Source organism: Xiphias gladius, chromosome 17 (assembly GCF_016859285.1).
Source record: "Xiphias gladius isolate SHS-SW01 ecotype Sanya breed wild chromosome 17, ASM1685928v1, whole genome shotgun sequence".
NCBI lineage: Eukaryota > Metazoa > Chordata > Actinopteri > Istiophoriformes > Xiphiidae > Xiphias > Xiphias gladius.
This window is the reverse complement of record NC_053416.1, coordinates 16,840,246-16,860,435: the sequence shown is the minus strand read 5'-3', so window position 1 is coordinate 16,860,435 and position 20,190 is coordinate 16,840,246. Positions and strand designations below refer to the sequence as shown.

Sequence of the window (20,190 nt, the reverse complement as noted above, 5' to 3'; positions counted from 1 at the left end):
GGGTGGAATCTGTATATTTTATGCTTTTAAAGTTTTCCAAATGATATGTCTGTACTGTTAAGGAAGTGATAATGTATGATAAACTGCAGGTAACAAATGAAAACCAGCTGTGTCATGACATGATTTGCATGTTGTCTGAGTATCTGGTAAAATAAGATAAATGAGATAATAAAAAATAACTCACTGATACAACTACAACTAATTTCACACGCTCAGTAGAAGCTCAAAGGATAAGGCTAATTTTATTCCAAATTTGTCTTATTGTCAACAAATCCCATGAAAAGACCAAAACCAACAGTATGTTAATCTGTGTCCCTCTTTCTGTTTTCTTGCAGCTCCTACTGAAGTTGTAAATCTTTATGGGTCACAAGTACATCATTTATTTATTTATTTATTTTTTAAGGGTTAGTAATTTTCTGGGCACTAGTTTTTATCAAAGGTTACTAAAACAGGAGTAAAAACTGCATTTCTTGGGGACTGTTTGCAGCAGTGGATGAATACCCAATTGGTACTCTAGTGAGTGTCTGTGGTAGTGGGATGATGTATATGGGATTAATTTAAGATAAACTGCAGTGGCTATGTTCATGGCAAGAAGGAATATGTCGACCGGTGTGATGGAGTGGCTCATTGATGTATTTTTGGAAACAATGGAGCTCTATGGCACAGATGAATAAGCGATCAGGCTTTTGTTGCGCAGGCGATACTTGTTAGTAGGATAAATTCAGTGTTTGGGCTTTTGTTTGGGTTTTTTGACAATAAGAAAAATATAGAACATTAGCAGCCTTATCCAACTTAAATTGCAAACGTGAAGAAACAGAATAACTCTAGAAGTAACTGAGCAAGTGTTGAAATGCATTTTTGACCAACTGTTTCAGTTGTGTCCTGTGTCCTTGGGTACACAGCAGCATCTACAGGCTAATAGAATAATAAAAGAATCACTGAACTGATACAAAGGCAAGCACTAGGCAAGGTATGAAGTGTACTTTATTAGATGTGGGAGCTTGTAAATCTCAAATGTTCTTATTAACTGTCTATGGCTACTTCCTTCATTTCTGTTTTTCATCACTCTGTTTAACCTGCTTCACAGGAAGGATGAATTGTGGTGAAACCTGTTTTTCACTGACAGTGTTGGCGGTGAGTCATTTAACATTTTTCAACAAATACGATAATTACTCTAATACACGCATATGTTTCATCTGTCACTCCGATGGCATTATGGATCCAGTAACAGAGAGGTTACCAGTGTTGTCGTGGCAGATATTTTTTGTTTGTGGTAAGGGTGTGGGGCGTCCTGGAAGGCTCTGCTCTTTTAGCAGCACAGACAGCACTGGGCACACGGCTGTGATATTGTTCTTGTACCATCCATTTGAATGACCCTGGGGTCCACAGGTGAAGGGCTGACAGACATTCGGGAGCATGTGAGGATGACAGTTCTTTTTTTAAACATTTTTTTAAGCAAAAAAATACCGCATGCCTTTTTTATTTGCAAGTTGAAAATGTTTCTTTCATCCACTTTGATTGTTATATAGTCCTTGTAAAGCAGCCTTTTTTTCATTACATAAAATAATCATCCTCTGATTTAATAAATCGACATGAGTCATTACTTACCAAACCTCAAAATATATCCTAAGATGGTAAAGAGAACATTTTGACATGATATTGATATTGATATTTTGATAATCAAGCTTTTGATGGGCCAAATCTAGCTAGAAGATGAAAAACATCTCCAAAAGGAATATATTTTTTTCAGTTCATATACACAGAAGCACAGACAAACTCGTGGTATTATTTTCATGCTCTTCCATGCGCAGTAAATGTTGCTGCCCGTTTCTACACGTGAAAAAAAAAAAAAAAATCTGCTCCTTTTTAGCGTAAGACATCATGAAACAGTTCTGCTATTGCAGCAGTGATACAAAGGGATGTCATGAGCCTCACTGGGTGTAGAAAACCTGCTCGGGGTCAAAGTTAGATTCAGTGTTTGTTAAGATGTGGATGTATGCATTGTGGTGTGAATGTTATCCACTGGTGTCGAGGTTTGTTAGCTTAAGTTATGAACAATGACTAGTTGTAAAAGCATGCCGGGCAGTGCCAATTTTTCAGGGACTGTTTAACCACAATGAGAAAAAGCTGTGGCTGAAGGAGCCGCTGCTGCTTGTTTTACTTTGTATCTGCATGAAATCCAAAATTAAAATTCTTAGTTTTGAATCTCAGGGAGTTTTTTTTACAAATAAAGTGTGTTAGTTCTCAAGTCATTAAGTGAGTGTATGCTTTCAAGAGTGTGTTAAGTAAAATGTGCAGAAGGAAGCAGAGAACCATCATAGGCGCACATGGTATGTGAGAGTGGAGGTTGAGATTATAATCCTACAATTCACATTGTGGGTAGCAGTCCATTTTTTGGGAAAGGTTGTTTATATGTAGCTGTACAGATAAGCTAACTTTAATGTTCAACATAACAGCTATGATTAGCCTGTTTCAGCTAATATGTTCTGGTTATGAACAGTAAATACAAAACCTTATCTGACTTTCTATAAGCAGGTGAGTACATATTTGACTCAGAATAGTATTTATGCATGAAGCTTCTGTGAATAACCTTGTGTCCGAATCCCAACGTAAATGTTTGCATGAGAGCTCTTCAGGTTTTTATGTAACAGGTTCAGGCACAAAAAGAAACCCCTTTTAAAACATGTAATGTGCTTTGTCCCTTTAGGTTAGATAGGTTTGAACAACAGATGTGATACATTCAGTATGAGTTGTCTCTTCTCATCTTTTGGTTTTTTCTTTGTTCGCAAGACAGTAAAATATAAGTTATGCAGGCAAAGTGACATTTCCAAGGTTTGATTGCAGTACCTATGCACATGGGAAGCTAAATTCAGTCAAACTGTACATCATCACAGAGTCACAAAGGGGGGCAATGTTTCAGCTGCTCCTTCAGGAATTTCTTCATTCATAAATTTAACTTATATCTTATCTCACTGCGAAACAGATAAGCCTATTTACATTACAATGTAAACTTGTGCCGACTAAAATAACTTCATGTATCAAAACACACCCCGCCTTGGAGATTAGTGCTGTTTTCATGGGAAACCACAAAAGGAACAAATCCCCCTCACATTACAAAGTACTGAAATCAATACAAAAACTAAACGGAAAAGACACAGGAAGCACAGTATAAAATGAGTTGTGCATGTGTGCAAGAATCAAGGGAACAAATAATACAGAGAGAGAAAACTCCCAGAGAAATGAGCAGAGAAGCTATATTTTTAGGCTTCCACAAAAAAAAGTTACATTTGCTAAATCTTACCCCAAGTGACCTGTGGCAAGAGTAATATCACATTTGATAAACTCAGACATATCATTTATGTCCTATCACTTGAAAACTACTTGTTCACCACAGTGTGTCCAGATCTTTGTGTCAGATGCTCAGTCACCTTTCCATATAGTCCACCTGTCTCAGACCTCTGATTTAGGAACAATGATGCTCTTCGCGAGAATGGCATCCTTGAAAGTGATGTCAACATCTTTTGATACAGTTTAGGACAATACAAAGATTACATTTCAGATGGACACACAGCCGTGTCTGCAGACCGCAGAGAGTCTTTAAAGCAAAAGTGCCCACCAGCACGGATCCTGAATCAAATTTAGAGTAAAAAATGGCTTACAAGGGCACTGCAAATCTACATAAGCCATAAAAGCCATGCCACATTTACACCCTGTTAGGGCTATTCTCTCTTAAAGGGACATGCGCACAGTTTACAAACAGAGGAGGCAAAAAGACTGCCGAGAAAGCAGCAGGGTTGGGAAAGTTACTTTCAAAATCTCACCCACTTTTGATTCTCCATTGACAATTTTAAATAGTAATAAATAATATAATGCACTGAGATACTTCAATTTAAAAGCCAATCTAGCAGTTATTATTTGCAATGCGATCCATTCATTTTAATTTCGATCAAGTAATTTATGCCGAAATCAATCATTATTTCAGTATGTGTAAAATATGTTATGTGTGTGTCTTGGTGCATTAAAGGAATCGGCCTATTTTCTTTTAAAGTATGTGATCTGATCTTGTTTTTAAAGTAACACCCGACTGGATTAACTTTTTTTTTTTTTTTTTTTTTTTTTTTAAACAGTCAGATGACTGTAAAGACTCTACAAGTCATCCATTGTTCCCAACCCTGTAAAGCAGTGAGCATGGCAGACCAGTCACATGCACATTATGGGAAATGTTAGGCTAGACACATGAGTACTAACCTTTGGCTCTCTGGCTGCTGGGTACTAAACATCATACAGAATAACAGGCAGCTGCGAGGGGAAGAGACGTCAGATGTCCAATGAAAGCACCGTTCACGCAGTAAAGTTTCATTTTAGCACAGAAGTGGGTTTTTTCCACTTTAGAACTTTTCATTGAACAAGAGTCAGATCACTTGAATTTTTTTTTGTCTTCTCTCGGTCTATAGATTGCAGAGACCTGTCACTCCAACCAGTTTTAGCCTCCCTCTCTGTAGAAATAATTAATCTGAAGAATTGGCAGTGAGCAATGTATGACCTTTTTTCACAATCGAAAGATTTTCTTTTTTTCATAGATGACACAATGTACTGCGCAAAATGGATCTGCGCACATACTGGAAGCATAATGTTGCTGAGGACATGCAAGTTGTTGAGTATACAGCAGAGCAAAAAGCGATTTTTCCCAATGTCATTGTCTTCTTCATCTTCTTGAAACATCATGTGTCACTCAGATTTGCGTCTTCAAGCGCGTGACTCTTTCTTCGAGTGTGGCTTATTTCCCAGCAGGGCATCAATCTCAGTAATGGTTTGAGGGGTCATTTGGGATAAAATCTGTGATGAGGAGGGAAGGATGGCAATCAGTTAAAAATGTGATCTGCTGTGATCTGTCAGTTTTGCCACTTTGTAGTGCACACAAAGTGACATAACTATTGGTTTAGACAACTGTAGCTAAGTATGTCACTTAAAATTATTCACGTGGGAGGAAAAAAAGGAAGAAATTTTACCCGGAGGGCACCCAAGTTCTCAAGTAGCTGGTCTGTATTAGAAACTCCCAGAAGTACTGAGCTGACTCCCTCACTGCGCAGACACCAGGCTGTAAAAAAAAGTGAGAAAACCAATAGAACTTGTGCTCAGTTAAAACTGAGTGATATCATTGATAACCAAAGAATATCAACTACAAGAATTTTTAGTTTTTTGCAGGAGTCAGATCACATGCCACTGTTTTAAGTTTGAGTCTACTGGCCAAATTTAACATGTATCTACCAAATGTATTTGAGCAGGACTTCTGGTCTAAGATCAGCTGGTCATGACAGTGATCCAAAATCAGTGCATTTTGTAATAGATAAGCAAGGATATGCATTGGACAAATCATGCTTTCAAACAATAAATACACACTATTGAATAAACACAAAGATGGAAAAAAGTAATATAATTAACAAATAAAGTACTTGATCAGGAGTAAAGTGGCTGCGCACATGCAGATGGGCACATAGGACACATTTATGTGGTGTACTAAATCATGCTAAATCATGTTCAGATCTTTTGTGTAACTTTCTCTTTGCATAATAATTTGGGAAAGTTTTTTCTTATTCACTTCGAGGGTCAAAGGAAAGCGGATTTCATATGCTGCGCAGATTGTAAAGCCCCTTGATTCAAATTTTGACTGGACTTTACCTATTTGTGAAATAACATTTTTGAATCAGTAGTTTTGTGACCCTACTAGTACCACAAACACATTTAAGATTTGAAAACATTCAAATCTGAAAACAGCCCAATCTTAGCTTCCAGTCACACAACTAAAAAATAAACAAAGAACAAGTCCCTGCACCTATACACTGTATAATCATGTCATTTGCCTGGGTCGTACCTATGGCTAACTGTGCAGCAGTGCAGCCCAGTCTGTCTGCCAGTAGATGGAGCTCCTTGATTTTAGCGAGCTGCCTGCGGCCCTCCTCACTGTTCACTCGCTCCTTCAGCCACTGATATCCCTTCACCAGGAGCAAAATGGAGAAATGCATTGATAAGGCAACATGCAGTACGCCAATACTGATTTCACACTACAATACCTCGCTGATCAGGGAGATAGATCTCAGAGGAGGACCAGTCAAATCAAACTGACCTTCATTGCTGCTCTGGAGCACTCTGGTACACCATCACTGTACTTCCCTGTGATTAATCCACAAGCAAGTGGAGACCAGGTCATTGCTCCAACACCTGAAAGAGTGGAATAAGGGTATACATTGGAACTAAACCACCTTCAGTCAAAAAATTAAAGATAAATAGAGCTGTGAGACTGTGGATGTCCGACCGATCTTGTGGTACAGCTCAGGAAGCTGCACCTCGACTTTATCCCTCTGGAAGTAGTGATACTCCGCTTGCTCGCACACAGGTGGTATCAGGTTGAACTGGCGTGCCACCGAGTACGCCTCCTGGTGCCAAATGGACACAAACAAAATGCCATGGTTACCGATGAGCATTTGTGCCATAAGCTGACATTAAATTCGTAAAGAATGGGAGATGAGCATTCACCATGATTTCCATGGCACTCCAGCGTGAGGTTCCCCAGTACATGGCCATACCCTGGTTTATTACAAAGGTCATGGCCCGTACGATCTCTGAAAATCACAGTATATAACATTATATTGAAATTACACTTTTTTTAATCACTGTACTACGATTGATTGCAATTTTTTCACACATAAAAATACGCCACTATAACTACATCATGATCTCTGCATATCAGCAAACAACTGACCTTCCATGGGACTGTTGACATCATTTCTGTTGGCAAAAACAATGTCCACATAATCTAGCTGGAGTCTTGATAAGGATCCTCTTAAACCTGTCATGAACAATGGTCAATTATTAGTCATCATCATCTAAAAGTCAGCAGCCATGCTAGTGGTTCTGGGAGGCTGCATTTAGGCTCAGCGGTGCTTTGAGCTAATGGCTAACCTCAGCATGCTAACATGCTCACTATGAAAATGTTGATGTTTAGCAGTTATAATGTCACCATGTTTAACATGCCCATTAGCACTAAACACAAAGAACGGTTGATGGGAATGTCAGTAGTTTTGCAGTTTTGGTCATAAACCAAAGTACTTGGGGATCACCATAGCCAGAGATTCATCTTCCAGGGACATTCATTTTTTTTTAATTTTTTTTTTAACCCTGATTATCTGTAAAATTTCACGGGAATCTATGAGGCAGTTCTTGAGATATTTCAGTCTGGACCAAAGTGGCAGACCGATTGACCAACATTGCCATTAACAGAGCCACGTTGCTGGCGTGGCTAAAAAGAGCATCTGAGCAACAATTAAACATTTTGACGACATACTGCAGATTCCCAAGAAATCATTAGTAAAACTCCATACAATATGTTACTAAATGGGTAAAAATAAACCATTCTGGAAGACGTTACTGTTTTTGAAATTTTTACACTATATTTTCTACTGCCAATTTTTTTTAGGTAATTGTCTGCCAACTTTCTAATCTTGGTTTGTCTGCAGTTGATGTAGAGGTTAAAGTCACAAATGAGATGACACACTGTATGAAGGCCACGTATGAGCGCTGTTTCTGCATGCCGTGCAAACATTGAGAGTCACACGTAGTTCACACATCACACAACTGCCTCAAACGAAAAGCCTCATTACAATGACGGTCAAACGGCCCATTCAAGTCTTTGGGAAATGGACACCTCAAGGCCATACTACTTACAAAACAAACAAAGAAGATGACCGTATACAAGGCCAATAGCCCGTTAGATTGTTTTACAGTTATTGTTGTGTGTGTGTGTTTTAAGGCATGATGATGTATTTGCTGTGACGTGACATGAAGTGGCTTTAATTGAGCGACACACAGAATACTTATATTCAAAGACTAAGGTGGCATCACAACTCAGGCCTGTTCTGGGGTTGAACTAATGCACTATGGGAAGCATTTCATCTACACTAAAAGTTCTGCACAATCTGATAAAACCAGACTTTTGAAATTTTAATTAATGTCCTAACATATGTTCAGCAAACAAACAAAAAATCAGTAATAATACACAGCTCTGGCAGCTTTCTGATTATATTTGAGTTATCAGACTGCTGTTGGATGTATTGAGTGATAAACTCAAGATTCAGGCCCTGGGCCTAACCCTGAACCTTATTTAGTCATTATTCTTAATACATTAAATCCAGGTACTTTACTGTAAAAAAAAGTTATACTTTACCTTCAATGATGTGCTTTCTTGACAGTCCTCTCTCCGTCTCAGCTCTGTGGAATGTTGAAAATACACATTATTGATGTTCTATTGAAATGATAAAAGAGAACAAGGATTTTGAATGAAAACAAACACTGTTTTGTCTAGTTTATAGTTTTTAGTGTCATACGTACTGGCCTCCCCAGTAGATTTTTGTTGTGATGACAAAACTTGAACGTCTGGCAAGGACACAAGAGCGTTAGGAGGGCAGTTTCAGTAGGAAAAACAGACTTTGAGTAGGACAATCTTTTCTCCTTATTTGTACTTTTTATACTGTATACAGTATTCAATTTTTTAAATTTGTCTACTGTATACAAGTGAGTAATAGTCAGTTTCTCTGTGCCTGCTATCATTGGTATGGTACATTAAAAAATACATTTATACCAGTATTGTGTTTTTCTTAATTTAATTTAAAGTTTGATTTGTAATTACTTACAATTTATATTTTTCTCCAGAGTAAAAATATCTCAAGGATTTCCCGCATAAATGAGTGTTTGGCAGTATTGTGAACTGGGAGTTTATTTTCACATGGTTGCATTTTTATCCTTTTATAGTCTCTCCGAGGCTACAGCTCCTCATTCATCTAAAAAGTATGAATTTCCCTTGAGATAATTTAATAGTGCCTCTGTTCCAACAGTAATAAAAACATGCGGAAATGCAGTGCATTTCAGAAAGGTGATGAATTATTATGGATTATTAAGATTTCAAAAAAATATTTATTATCTAATTGAGTTAGAAAGCTTTTCACATGCATGTGAGTCAGTTTGGAAAAATGAGTAATATCACCTCCATCCTTTCTTCTTGATAATGTTCCCTAGAGTGACTTCAGCTCTGTGGAGAAATACATCATTGATTTTGATAGGTCGATGCTAACCTCACATCACTGCACAACAATAATAAAGCATACAGGAGATCTGCAAACATGTCATATGATTAAAAAAAACCCTGAACAATCTGTTTTGAGTTGTTCATTTGCCTCGAGAGAAAAGTTACAATCAGAGGATATGCAGCTCACATAAAAGTACTGGGACAAAAACATTCAACAAGAGGAAAAGTTTGAATTGGTGACTGGAAGCGAAAGTGAAGACTGACCTTCCAGAGGCGTACACCTCTGCCGTGTCAAAAAGGTTCACTCCGTTCTCATAAGCTATGGCCATCAGGTTTTCAGCCATCTGAGGGAGCACAAAAATTGAGACTGAGAGAGGGAGGCGACGGATAAATTCCAATTATCCAGAGGTTGTCCGTGTAGGGCACTATGCAGGGAGGATAATACAGTAGAGATGCAGACAATGTCTAACCAAGCTACTATAGTTTCAAGGTCTGTGGGACATTTCTATAATTGAAAACACTGAGATTTGCGTTCGCACTGTCCAAGTGAAGGTGTTGGGGAATCGACTCCTCATGCAAACAGAGAGACAACAGAGCTCTCACCTCATCAGAGATCTGTGATCCAAATGTCACCCAGGTGCCTGAATGAGAGGCGAGACAGAGACGTTTGTTTTGTGTGAGCAGCTGAAACAGAGACGGGTACTTTCCTGCCTTCAAGGCAACTCACCTAACCCAAGGCAGGAAACACGTAGGCCTGACTTCCCCAGGTTCCTGTGGGAAAAAAAAGGAAGAAAAAGCAGGCTGTGAAGCTCAGAAATAACCAACGAAAAAAAGACACTACATATGATGTGTGGGCATTTAGGATATGTTTGCACACACATCAGTCATACGTGAGATCCCATCTTACTGTACGGTGGTTTGTGTGAGTAGTTAAAATTAGCTCTACCTCAACCAGCTACAACATTAAAATGCTGCATACTTGTCAATGCAGCAGTAAAGTAATCTAATAATATACTGTATATAATGATATAACACTGTGGTATTAATACTTTTATCTTTAATACTTGAGCACATTTTGCTGATAATGCTGTAGTTAGAATTGATGAATTAAAGTATTTATACGTTTTGGTAAAGGTACTTTACTCACTTTTGTTCTTTCATAAAACACTTGTCCAAGTACGTGCAAAACTAAGAGTACTAAAAATCTAAACTGAAAGAACACATATTCAGTCTTTGAATTACAATGAATTATAATAAATTACATAGAATGTAACACAAACCAGATGTTAGGCAAAAACTGAAGTATGACACAAGATAAAAGCGTAACGTTAACATAACTTATTAGCACAGTGGTCCTGGATGTGAATACTTCCTCCACTACAGCTGATAAGTTAAAGTCTCTCTCGCCTGTGGTTGCATTACAGCCCGTGTCTAATTATTTCTGAACAATTGACCTTTTATCCTTCATATGTTAGTAGTTCAGTGTATTACGCTGGGTCATTGAATCAGCTGGAGGGAAGTGAGCTCAGCTCAGATGGAGTCAAGGCAAAAGCTTCGTTTGTCTGTACCGTAAATGGTCAAAAATATTCCATAAGCTACAGAGGAGTCCATTACCGAACATGCCACATCTGATTATCCAGACAGGTGGATTTTGAAGGGCGAGCAGGGAGAAGCGGAGAGCTGCAATTCTGACCACGGGAGCATGTACAGCTGAAAATGATGTGTGATGTGGCTTCATGCTTGCTCTCCTCCTCCATGTGTGCTCTCCCCCATTCTAATTAGCCGGGGAGCCAGCTGGAGAGGCAGCAGAACTGCAGTGCAACTCGCCGCTTGCCGTCTTTTCATCTCCAGCGCCTCTCCCCTCTCTGCCTTCCTGCCTGCGTCCGCCACAAATGGCCAAATGTAGAAAGACAGACTGTCAGAGCATTTAGACTCAGTCGAACGAGTCCTGCTTTTATTTTCTCTGGTCTATTTTTAATGCCTGACCTTAAACTATTTTTAGATTCCTGCATATGTAAGCATTTGTGTCCCTCTTTGTGTGTGTGTGTGTGTGTGTGTGTGTGGGTGTGTGCTGTGTGGGGGCATCAGCGTTCATGTATGCACTGTTTGTGGGTGTGAAACGCATATTGTTTGTGTCATAACTTTAAACTCTGTCAAAATAGTACACAGATAGAAGGTGGGAGATGCTATGTTAAGGGAAAAATGTTAGTGAGGTTTGATGTCGCTGATTCCTTGTATGGTAATCTGGCACTTGTTCACCATTTGTCAACCAATGACAGCCCTGCCTGTTCTCACATACTAACAATCACTTTGAACACTGGGAGTAAATATAAATGAGGCACATGGGGAAAAAAAACACACATCAGAGACCATTTCTAAAGCTTTTTTCAAGTCAGTTATTTAAATATTTTTTTCACTGTTTTGTTCTCCTTTACTGGCATTTTTTGTGAAATCCATCAAATTATACAATTTTGTCTTGACTTCACTCGGGGGACATTAAAGGAAACTGTTTTTTTTTTTAACCATTTGACAAGGTTGGACCAATAACAGCATCCAAAAAAAAACCTCCCTGCGAGTAAAAAAAGAGCTTTGATCAAGTAAAAAGCTTGACATTCATTAAAAATAGCTGCATTTAGGTCTCAACATCACCTGCAAGATAGAGAGCATATAAATAACATGACACTTTTTTGTCTCAAACTGCAGTCCCAAACTAGACCCTTATTTTTAAAGGTGAATATTATATTAACTTTAAAAAAAACAACAACATTATATTCAGCAGACTGGTTGTTTCTGTGAAGTAATTATTATTATATTGCCTACATTTTAAAAATTTCAGGAAAATTTAATGGAAAACAATTTTATGTCTTTAGAATGTATAAAATGTATAAAAGCCTATTATTTATCCTGCGGCTATCATGTAATGGTACATAATAAATGTTAAACAATTACATTAATAAAGCCCAATTCCAACTGTGTTTCCCACCTTCGTCACACAAAAGTCCACCTTCTTTCAATGTTCCTGTTTAAATTCGTACCATGATGAAAAAACAGAAAGGTTATGTGTGGCGAATACAAAGCATGAGTCAGCATTAGGAGAATGTCAAGCATCCAGTAGCATCCACGACTGTTACACAAATGCTTCTTCTGTTTCAGTGTACTCATAATCAATATGATTTGCAGTCATCATGTTGAACATAGCTTTGTGCACTTTAAAAGAAGTGCACCAAGCTGACAGACTAACATGTCTGGTGCACACTGTCTATGAGCACATCATGACAGGAGCAAATGAGAAACCAGTATGCATTAGTGGGTGAGTTATTACATACAATATCTTTTTTTTTTAAAATTTCTGAGCAATGGAGGATGCCATTGTTTCTGTGTGTGACAACTGCCCCCCCCCCTCCCTGCTCTCAACTCCACCGCTCTCTGCAGTGCTGCAGTCTGCTAAATTACTATCAGTTCGTCTGAAGAGACACATGCTCTCTCTTTCCTTTCACTATGTCCCTCATGACAGTCTCTCCCACACTTTCTGTCTCTCTCTCTCGCTCGCTCTCACACACACACGCATGTACACAGACACTCGGCCTATATTTCATCTGACATGGTTTCGGCATACGTTGTGCGAAAACTGACGAGGTCTATACCGTGCGAGCGTCAGTGGGGCCGGTAGTTGCTTTCATGAGGATATTCACGCTTGATAGGAATTACACTCCGACACAGGCACAGATCTACATACGGTCATGCATGACTGAACTCATGAGCAGGGCACACAGTAACACAGATGCTTCTCTGTAGCCTTTATAAGTAGGGCTTCTCATGTTTTTCTTGTCCATTTTTTCTCTCACCATAAATCATGAACTCCAAACAAGGTGATTATAGGGACCTGGCTGTTTCCTTACATTATTAATGGAGGGGAGAAAGGAGGCACGCAGGTGCTCTGTCATGGTGTAGTCAGCATTTTAACCTATGCTGACATTTACAGTTAGTTTTCACCTGAGACAGGAGGAAGACACTCTATACAGATGGTTAGATGCAAATGATGGATTTTTTTTTCCTGCAGTTGTCATAAAATGCCACACACATGCTGAGCAGGCTCTTCTCCAGAGGGAAGCACACCTAGATATTAATAACACTCACGTCAGTGTGTGTGAGTGTGTGTGTGCGCGTGTGTGTGTGCTTATACATGCATTTTCTGAGTACAAACTGTGGGACGATTGTGGACTGTCTGTTCTCTACTCCGTTTCTGGGTTTTAAATGGTCATTTCATCCAAATTACAAAGAAATGTTCTCTCGTGCATTTAGCCATGCAGAGATTTCTGCCTCCACCTCAACACAGTGGGGGTGAATAAATGTTATTTGTGGTGCTCACAGCACTGATAAATTCAATTTAAAAAAAAAAAAAACAACTCCAACATCTCGTTTCTATAGTCAGTGTCCTAGTTACTCTGGATAATAGACCTGTTAACGTTTTTTTAAAGGGACTATTTTTTTCAGTAGAAAGTAGTTTCACTAATAAGATTATCCAGAGTATCAGGCACGCTGTTTCTGATGCTGCCGAATTAAAACAAACTATTTTTCAATGCTGTGACCAAAACAAACAAAATTCCCTTCACCTCCATTGTGTTGCGGTAGAGGCACAAATTTCAGAGACAGATATATCAAGGGCTGGACAAATAAACCAAATTTCTATGGCAAGAGAGATAAGTGAGAAAATGTGTGGTTTTTTTGTGTGAACCGACTCTTTAACTCTGAGGGACAAGAACCCAGTGTAATTCTGACAGTGTACTAATTCTTGCTTCAGCTATTATTGATGAATTCCGCTAAACAAAAAGCTATTCATATGACATGATGTTTTTAATTCAGTTATATTAAAACAGTTAGGAAAGTAGGTCCGTCCTAATTATAAAATACACATGCTGTGAGCGGAGCAAATGGAGGGGAAAAAAAACACAAAGACTCACTCACACATACAGACACGCAAACTCAGCTGCTCCCCTCCTATGTTATGCATCCACTGCTGAAACTTAATTGCTGGTTGTGACTCTCCTATTAACTGAAACTGCCTAATATGAAAAGTGTGAACCTTTTTAGAATTGTGTGAAGTGTCTGTTTTTCTATTCAAAGTTTGCGACTGAACATGAGGATTTGTGCAAGACTCCTTTCATTGGCATGGATTATGATTTTGAGGTGAAACTGGGTGTAAAATGTGACTTGAAGGTGAAACAATGCAAAAATGCCTATATACTTTAAATTTTGAGTCATCTCAACATGTTCAAAAGGAGTTTATTAGTGAAACCTATTGTCTGAAAAGGTCACCGCACTGCTACCTGCCGACCCATTTTATGTCTGTTGAGAAGGGGATGAAGATGAATATTAGAATGAAATGCCAGTTTCCTGGTCTGCTGCCTCATAAATACCAACTTTGACGGCTTGATGAATTTCAAATGATTAAAAGCAGATGCTAAGGTGTTTTTTAGCATCAAGCTGGGACTCAGTTTACCTAGTTTCTCTTTGTTTCTTGAAAATGTCTCAACAGAGCTTCTTTGCTACAATGAAGTAGTAACATTTGTTGAAAATGTTGAAATACTTTTACAGTCTTTACAGTTTAGAATATCCCAACAACCAAAATAAATGAAAGCTGTCAAAAACGTAATTTCTTTTTTTTTCTCAATAGCATTATTTCTAAATGCAAATACATGATCCAAACATTTGTTATTCATCTTATTCGGTAATTATGTAAACCATCTGCAGAACAGTCTTATTTTATTATCACACCAAAATGAATTTTAATTAAAAGTATATCTAATAGCAGAGTAGAAAAACTGATAACTTTAAAACACTTAAGACATGTAAAGAGCTTAAATCTAGATCATATATTTAAATACTTTTTTGAGAATTTTCTAGGACCTGTGGAGACTCTTTCATTAGTCTGTGTTTCCGCTCTTAAGTAATGAAATGCAATGATGACTTTGTCTCTGCCAGAAGACAATATCAGACCTTGACTTTGACTAGACAGCCTATTCAGAGGACGTGACGTGGATTTTCTGGCCCTGATTATTCAGAATGGGCCTGCTGATTGCCGCTGCCATCGCATCCATCTACAGGCAAATACTGACAAATGTAAGCCTCATCAAACAACACTGACCCGGCAGTAACTTCCCATTTTGAAAAGAACAAGTTATCTGCCTCATGTATTTTTCTGTGTACAAGTTTTAAAATCTTTGTGGGGTTGACGTGGTGTTGATATCTAGCTCCAGCATGCAGCTGCACAAATAATAATGGTCTAAACTATTGTTCAGTTTCATTATTAATAACTATAACATTTAGCAAACCGCTAATGCTCTGTATATTAGTTATATTACAGATGAAATAAGCAGCCAGATTTTTGCAGTTTAACAGCCAAAAGCAGATCAGAGTTTGGATACCTTTTGGTTATGGGCCAGGCTGAATTCTGAAAAGTGAAGATACAGTCTGACTTTGTCTAAAACTTGCTTCAGGACCTCAAAGTGATGTCACGGATCCCAGTGAGAGGATAGTTTAAGATCAAGGTTGGTGCAGCATGCTGTCTGTTTCTCCTCCCTGCTACACAAACCATTTGTTTCAAATCATTATTAAGCACAACAACAATATGAGGCCAAATTACTTCATTATCCTTTAATTATTATTCATGACTCAAATGTGGAATGCACATTTAATCATTGGTTGGGATTTATTACAAGTTAAATACATATGGTCTCCATAGTGTTTTATAAAATTGAGAATAATCTGCTGGTAAATGTCCCCACAGCTTTTCAGAGCTTAATGTATATGGCAACTGTAAAACCACATCACTTAAAGTAAAGTAAGCAAATTAACAAACTGGAGCTGTGAAGTGTGTGCGTGTGTGTGTGTGTGTGTGTGTGTGTGTGCGTGTGTATGCCCTCAGTGTGTATAAAAGGGTAACTGTAACAACAGGCATACTGTGAGAGTAATAAGACTGGGGCTGGATCACTGTTTCATAGCACTAAATGACCACAGTATATCTGTAAAACTTGACAGGGCTGTTCATCAGTACCAATGACTCCATCATTACTTCATCAGCTGCTGAGAGTACAGGCTTTCAGAGCTCACTGTTCAAGTGTACTCCGTTAGAGAACAGAACCTCTCTGCATAGTTGAATGTCAGGACACTTCAACTCCTGATACAAATGCAAAAACATCTGATCCTCGTTCTCTACATGCAACTGAATATTGGGTATTATTATTATTATTATTGTTACAGAGTTTAGCTCTGAGGTACATCACCACTCACTGCACATTTCTATTTGTTGTCTGCCTTAACTACTGCTTATTATGTCATTCCTCTTTAAATAAAACAAGCTATAGACAGGTGAGCATGAGAGTTCATTCTTGACCTTGAAAATAGAAGTTAAACAAAATAGTCCTTACCCAAGGCCCACCATAAAACTTCTTCCAGAGCTTTCTGCCACATCACAGCATCCGATGAAACTCACACCGATCAGACTGAGATGTGGTCGAGAGCTCTATAAAAATGCATAGTGTAAAACCAGAAAAAAGGGGGAAATAACCAGCCTGGCTCTGTCCAGTGGTAACAAAATCTGCCTACCTCTAAAGCTCACTTAATTAACACGTTATATCTTGTTTGTTTAATCAGCTGTTTAGTCTTTTTTGCCAAACTAAACTAACCAGCTACTGGCTCTGGCTTCATATTTACAGTACGGACGTGGCACTGATCTTCTCATCTCACTCTCGGCAAGCAAACAAATACGGTTATTTCCCAAAATGCTGAACTATTGCACTGGCGAATTATGAGCTGAGGCCGACAGATGAGCTGGGGATGACAGATTTAAAAAGAAGCAGATATGGTGTTCATGTGTCATCATCCCTGAATCCCTTCCTGTCTGTCTTTCCTCCTGTCGTGGAAGTTTTTTTTACAGCCTCAATACAGACATTTTGTTAAACAATGTTTAACTCTTTAACAGTGTCTGACTGTCTGTCCTGCGTGTTACAGTGTCATATGTTTTATGTTAGTACGGCTTTCTCTCCTTCTTCCATGCTCCTCCTCTCGCTCATGTGTTGGGAAAGTTGCAGCCAGCTGCCTGCCACTGACACAATGTGCCCTGCGGCCATTAACGTACAAAAATCCATGAGAGATGTCCACCAGTGGTAGATAAAACTACGCTGGAAGTGAACCTGACCGGCTTTGCAGTTTGCTGTTGCTGAAAGGAGAGGGCCTTGTTGCCATAGAAACAGCCAATTTGCTGAGTGACAGAACTTTGCCTCAGCGACTTCAAGACTCCCCCCGCCCCCAACAAAAACAAAGACTATAATTGCTTTGTTTTCAGAACTTTTAAAAAGATTTGAAGATATCCAACATAGTTATATGAACACGAATTGTTCATCTGGGTGTAATTGTTTATTTATATTTTATATTTATATCATTTATTTAATATTATGTAGACTTTATTCGGTGATTTTCCACCATTTCCACAGAAATTTAACTTTCAGTTTTTACAATTATTATTATAATCACATAGTGACACTTGTATTGAGATGAAATCTATCCAACTCTTCTAAGATACAAAAAATTCAATAATGTATAATGTATAAATGCACTGATTTTTGTTCATTTACAGTAACAATTATTATATTATTATTATTATTATATTATTATAAATGAAGCTGTTTTTCTATTATACTCCTAATATTCATAACAACACACACACACACACACACACACACACACACACACACACACACACACACACACACCTTTTCAACTTTGCAAACAAAGAATGCTGCAGTCAACTGTAAGAGTATTCACTGTAGTATTTTAGGGAAAATTAGTCAGAAATCTAGAAACGTTGATCAACGAAAGGAGCTAAAGAGAGAGATTCAGAGAGAGTCGGGGCCGGGGATGACAGCAGGGGCTCATGGGAGTGATAACTGGCAGCAGGTGCCATTGTCTGTGACCTGCTGGTGAGTGATGAATACTCAGGTTAATGAGATACCAGGGGGGGATTCGCAAACATGGAGTCAAACAGGGTGAATAGAGGCAACGATAGGCGCCATCTGTAAAATGGAATACAGATGAGATCAAAATTATTTGCAGTTGTTCACTTCTGCTCTGCTGTGATATTCAATTGGCCTCATCTCAAGAAATCTCCTACATTTACTCTCTGCTCACATATACAGACTCATTCATACAGCATGCGGATGTGTTTCATGGACATTCCTGTGTCTTCCTGACCACAGTCTGATTGTGACAACAGTGTAAAATGGAGAACGTGTGACCACTGTGCTGCCACAAACAGACTCTGTGGCCGGGTGGTGGGGCTCTGAGCGGGCTCAGTTGCAGAGGGGACTGATAAGTCACAGTAGCGCTGGCTGATTAGGAAATAAGACAGACAAAAACTAAAGGCAACGCCTGGGGTGTTGCCACTGGCAACTGGAGTTGGCCATATGCTATATAGACTTATTGTGCTGCTGCAATCCCTAATACTGACACTTTTCCAGAGACAGCAGAACAACCAGAATAGTCCAACCCAATCAGAAGTACGTATGCAATTCTCAAGGAGAAAAGAAACAGCAGTGGAGATATCTGGGTTTCATCTTGTGCATCATTCCCTTTTTAAACATCCTATTAAATGAAAATTTAATAGACTGAAGAGAATGGCAGCAATTCAATCAACCTGATTAACAGGAAAACAGGTCATTAAAACTCTCCTCCTAGTTATTGAATTTTAGAGTCAAAATTAAGGACAGAGATGGTGGTTGTGAGGTTACGGTTCTATAGATTATAGATTATATAATGTTAAGTGCATGCTGAGTGTTTTTATGTGCATTATTTTTCCATGGCTCTAAGAACCCCTGTGTGAGTGCGGGCCGCACGAACAGCTGTCCTTGTCAAGCTGAAGCTCTAATCCATCAAGGTGAACTGAATCTGTTTCTGTGCCAAAAAAACTGAAAGGAGGCAAAAAAGACAATGACAGTCTTTTCTTGCTGTTTTCCTGGTCTGTTTTTCATTCCTACGTTATGACTCAGACCTGCTGTGTGCAACAATGTTTTTTCTGTGCGTGAGATACTCGGCTGCAACACTGTTTTATGAAAATTAAATGCTTTCAAAACCTCCAAGAAAATCTGGGTGTCCTGGGGTGGTTTTAGGGAAGCTGTTATTGGAGGCAGGCTTTTTATTAATCTGTGGTGAAGAGCCAGGGGCCAGGGCAAAGTCTGTATTAAACACATAAGCCTGTGGCAAATGCTCCTATATGCATTCTGTCTGTTATACTGCGATAACATTATGGCTGTTTGCTATGGATTATATAAGCATTTTTACATCCATCAGAGTAAGCGTTTTTAAGAGTAAATGTCATATTTTTTATAAGGTCAGTAGAATCATCGCTGTATGTGCACCGAGTTGCTTTCATCTTGGCTAATGGACATGGAGGCAGTCTGCACAGTATATTACAGATGCATGCTGGTGATAATTCAAACTAACCTTAAATCCGCCTCACATCTCAACAAAGAGATGGACGGAAAGAGAAATAAAGGAAGCCTGGCTGGTAGGTCGTCATGATTAGACAAGGACCGATCAAATATCACCTTCCACCTTGTTTCTGGTGGAGGATTTTTCACTGATGCTCATTGTGATAATCTAGTACCTGAGAGATAATCTGGGGGTCAAAAGGCCTTAATAATCAAAACCATCTCTGAGTCAGATCCCTCTGATGCGAATTAACCCTCCACCGCTTCAAGCTCCGGCTCCTCGTCTCCTCACCGGGCCCACACTCACCTGTACTTCATACTGGTGTGGCGCCCGATGGCCTCCTTCATGTGGGCATGGCCCTGTGGAATCTGACGGGACCCGGGCCCCTCCCTGGTCTTGACTGAGCCTTGCGAGATGTAGTTGCCATTGCTCCCTTGTCCACTACCTCCTCCTCCACCGCCTCCTCCTCCACTACCGCCACCACCGCCTCCACCTCCACCTCCTCCACCGCCACCCCCTACTCCTCCACTGCTTCCTCCAGGAGGTGGAGCGGTGCGAAGGCCACAAAGCCGGTCCTCACTGCGACTCTTGAGATTGTGCTCGGTGCAGGCAAAGGACACCTGCAT

At 39.1% G+C, this 20,190-nt stretch overlaps 1 protein-coding gene across 1 annotated transcript; it reads right to left on the bottom strand.

Annotated features, from left to right (window-relative positions):
* Positions 1–4,714: 4,714 nt before the first annotated feature.
* On the bottom strand, positions 4,715–20,190 carry LOC120802679 (voltage-gated potassium channel subunit beta-3-like). Its single transcript, XM_040150749.1, has 14 exons — positions 19,871–20,190; positions 9,807–9,850; positions 9,683–9,720; positions 9,344–9,423; positions 9,038–9,082; positions 8,386–8,430; positions 8,222–8,265; positions 6,761–6,847; positions 6,535–6,620; positions 6,314–6,434; positions 6,125–6,219; positions 5,873–5,993; positions 5,010–5,098; positions 4,715–4,836 (listed from the first exon to the last, which is right to left on the bottom strand). The coding sequence occupies exons 1-14, from the start codon at positions 20,188–20,190 to the stop codon at positions 4,747–4,749; spliced, it is 1,305 nt and encodes a 434-aa protein (XP_040006683.1). The 3' UTR covers positions 4,715–4,746.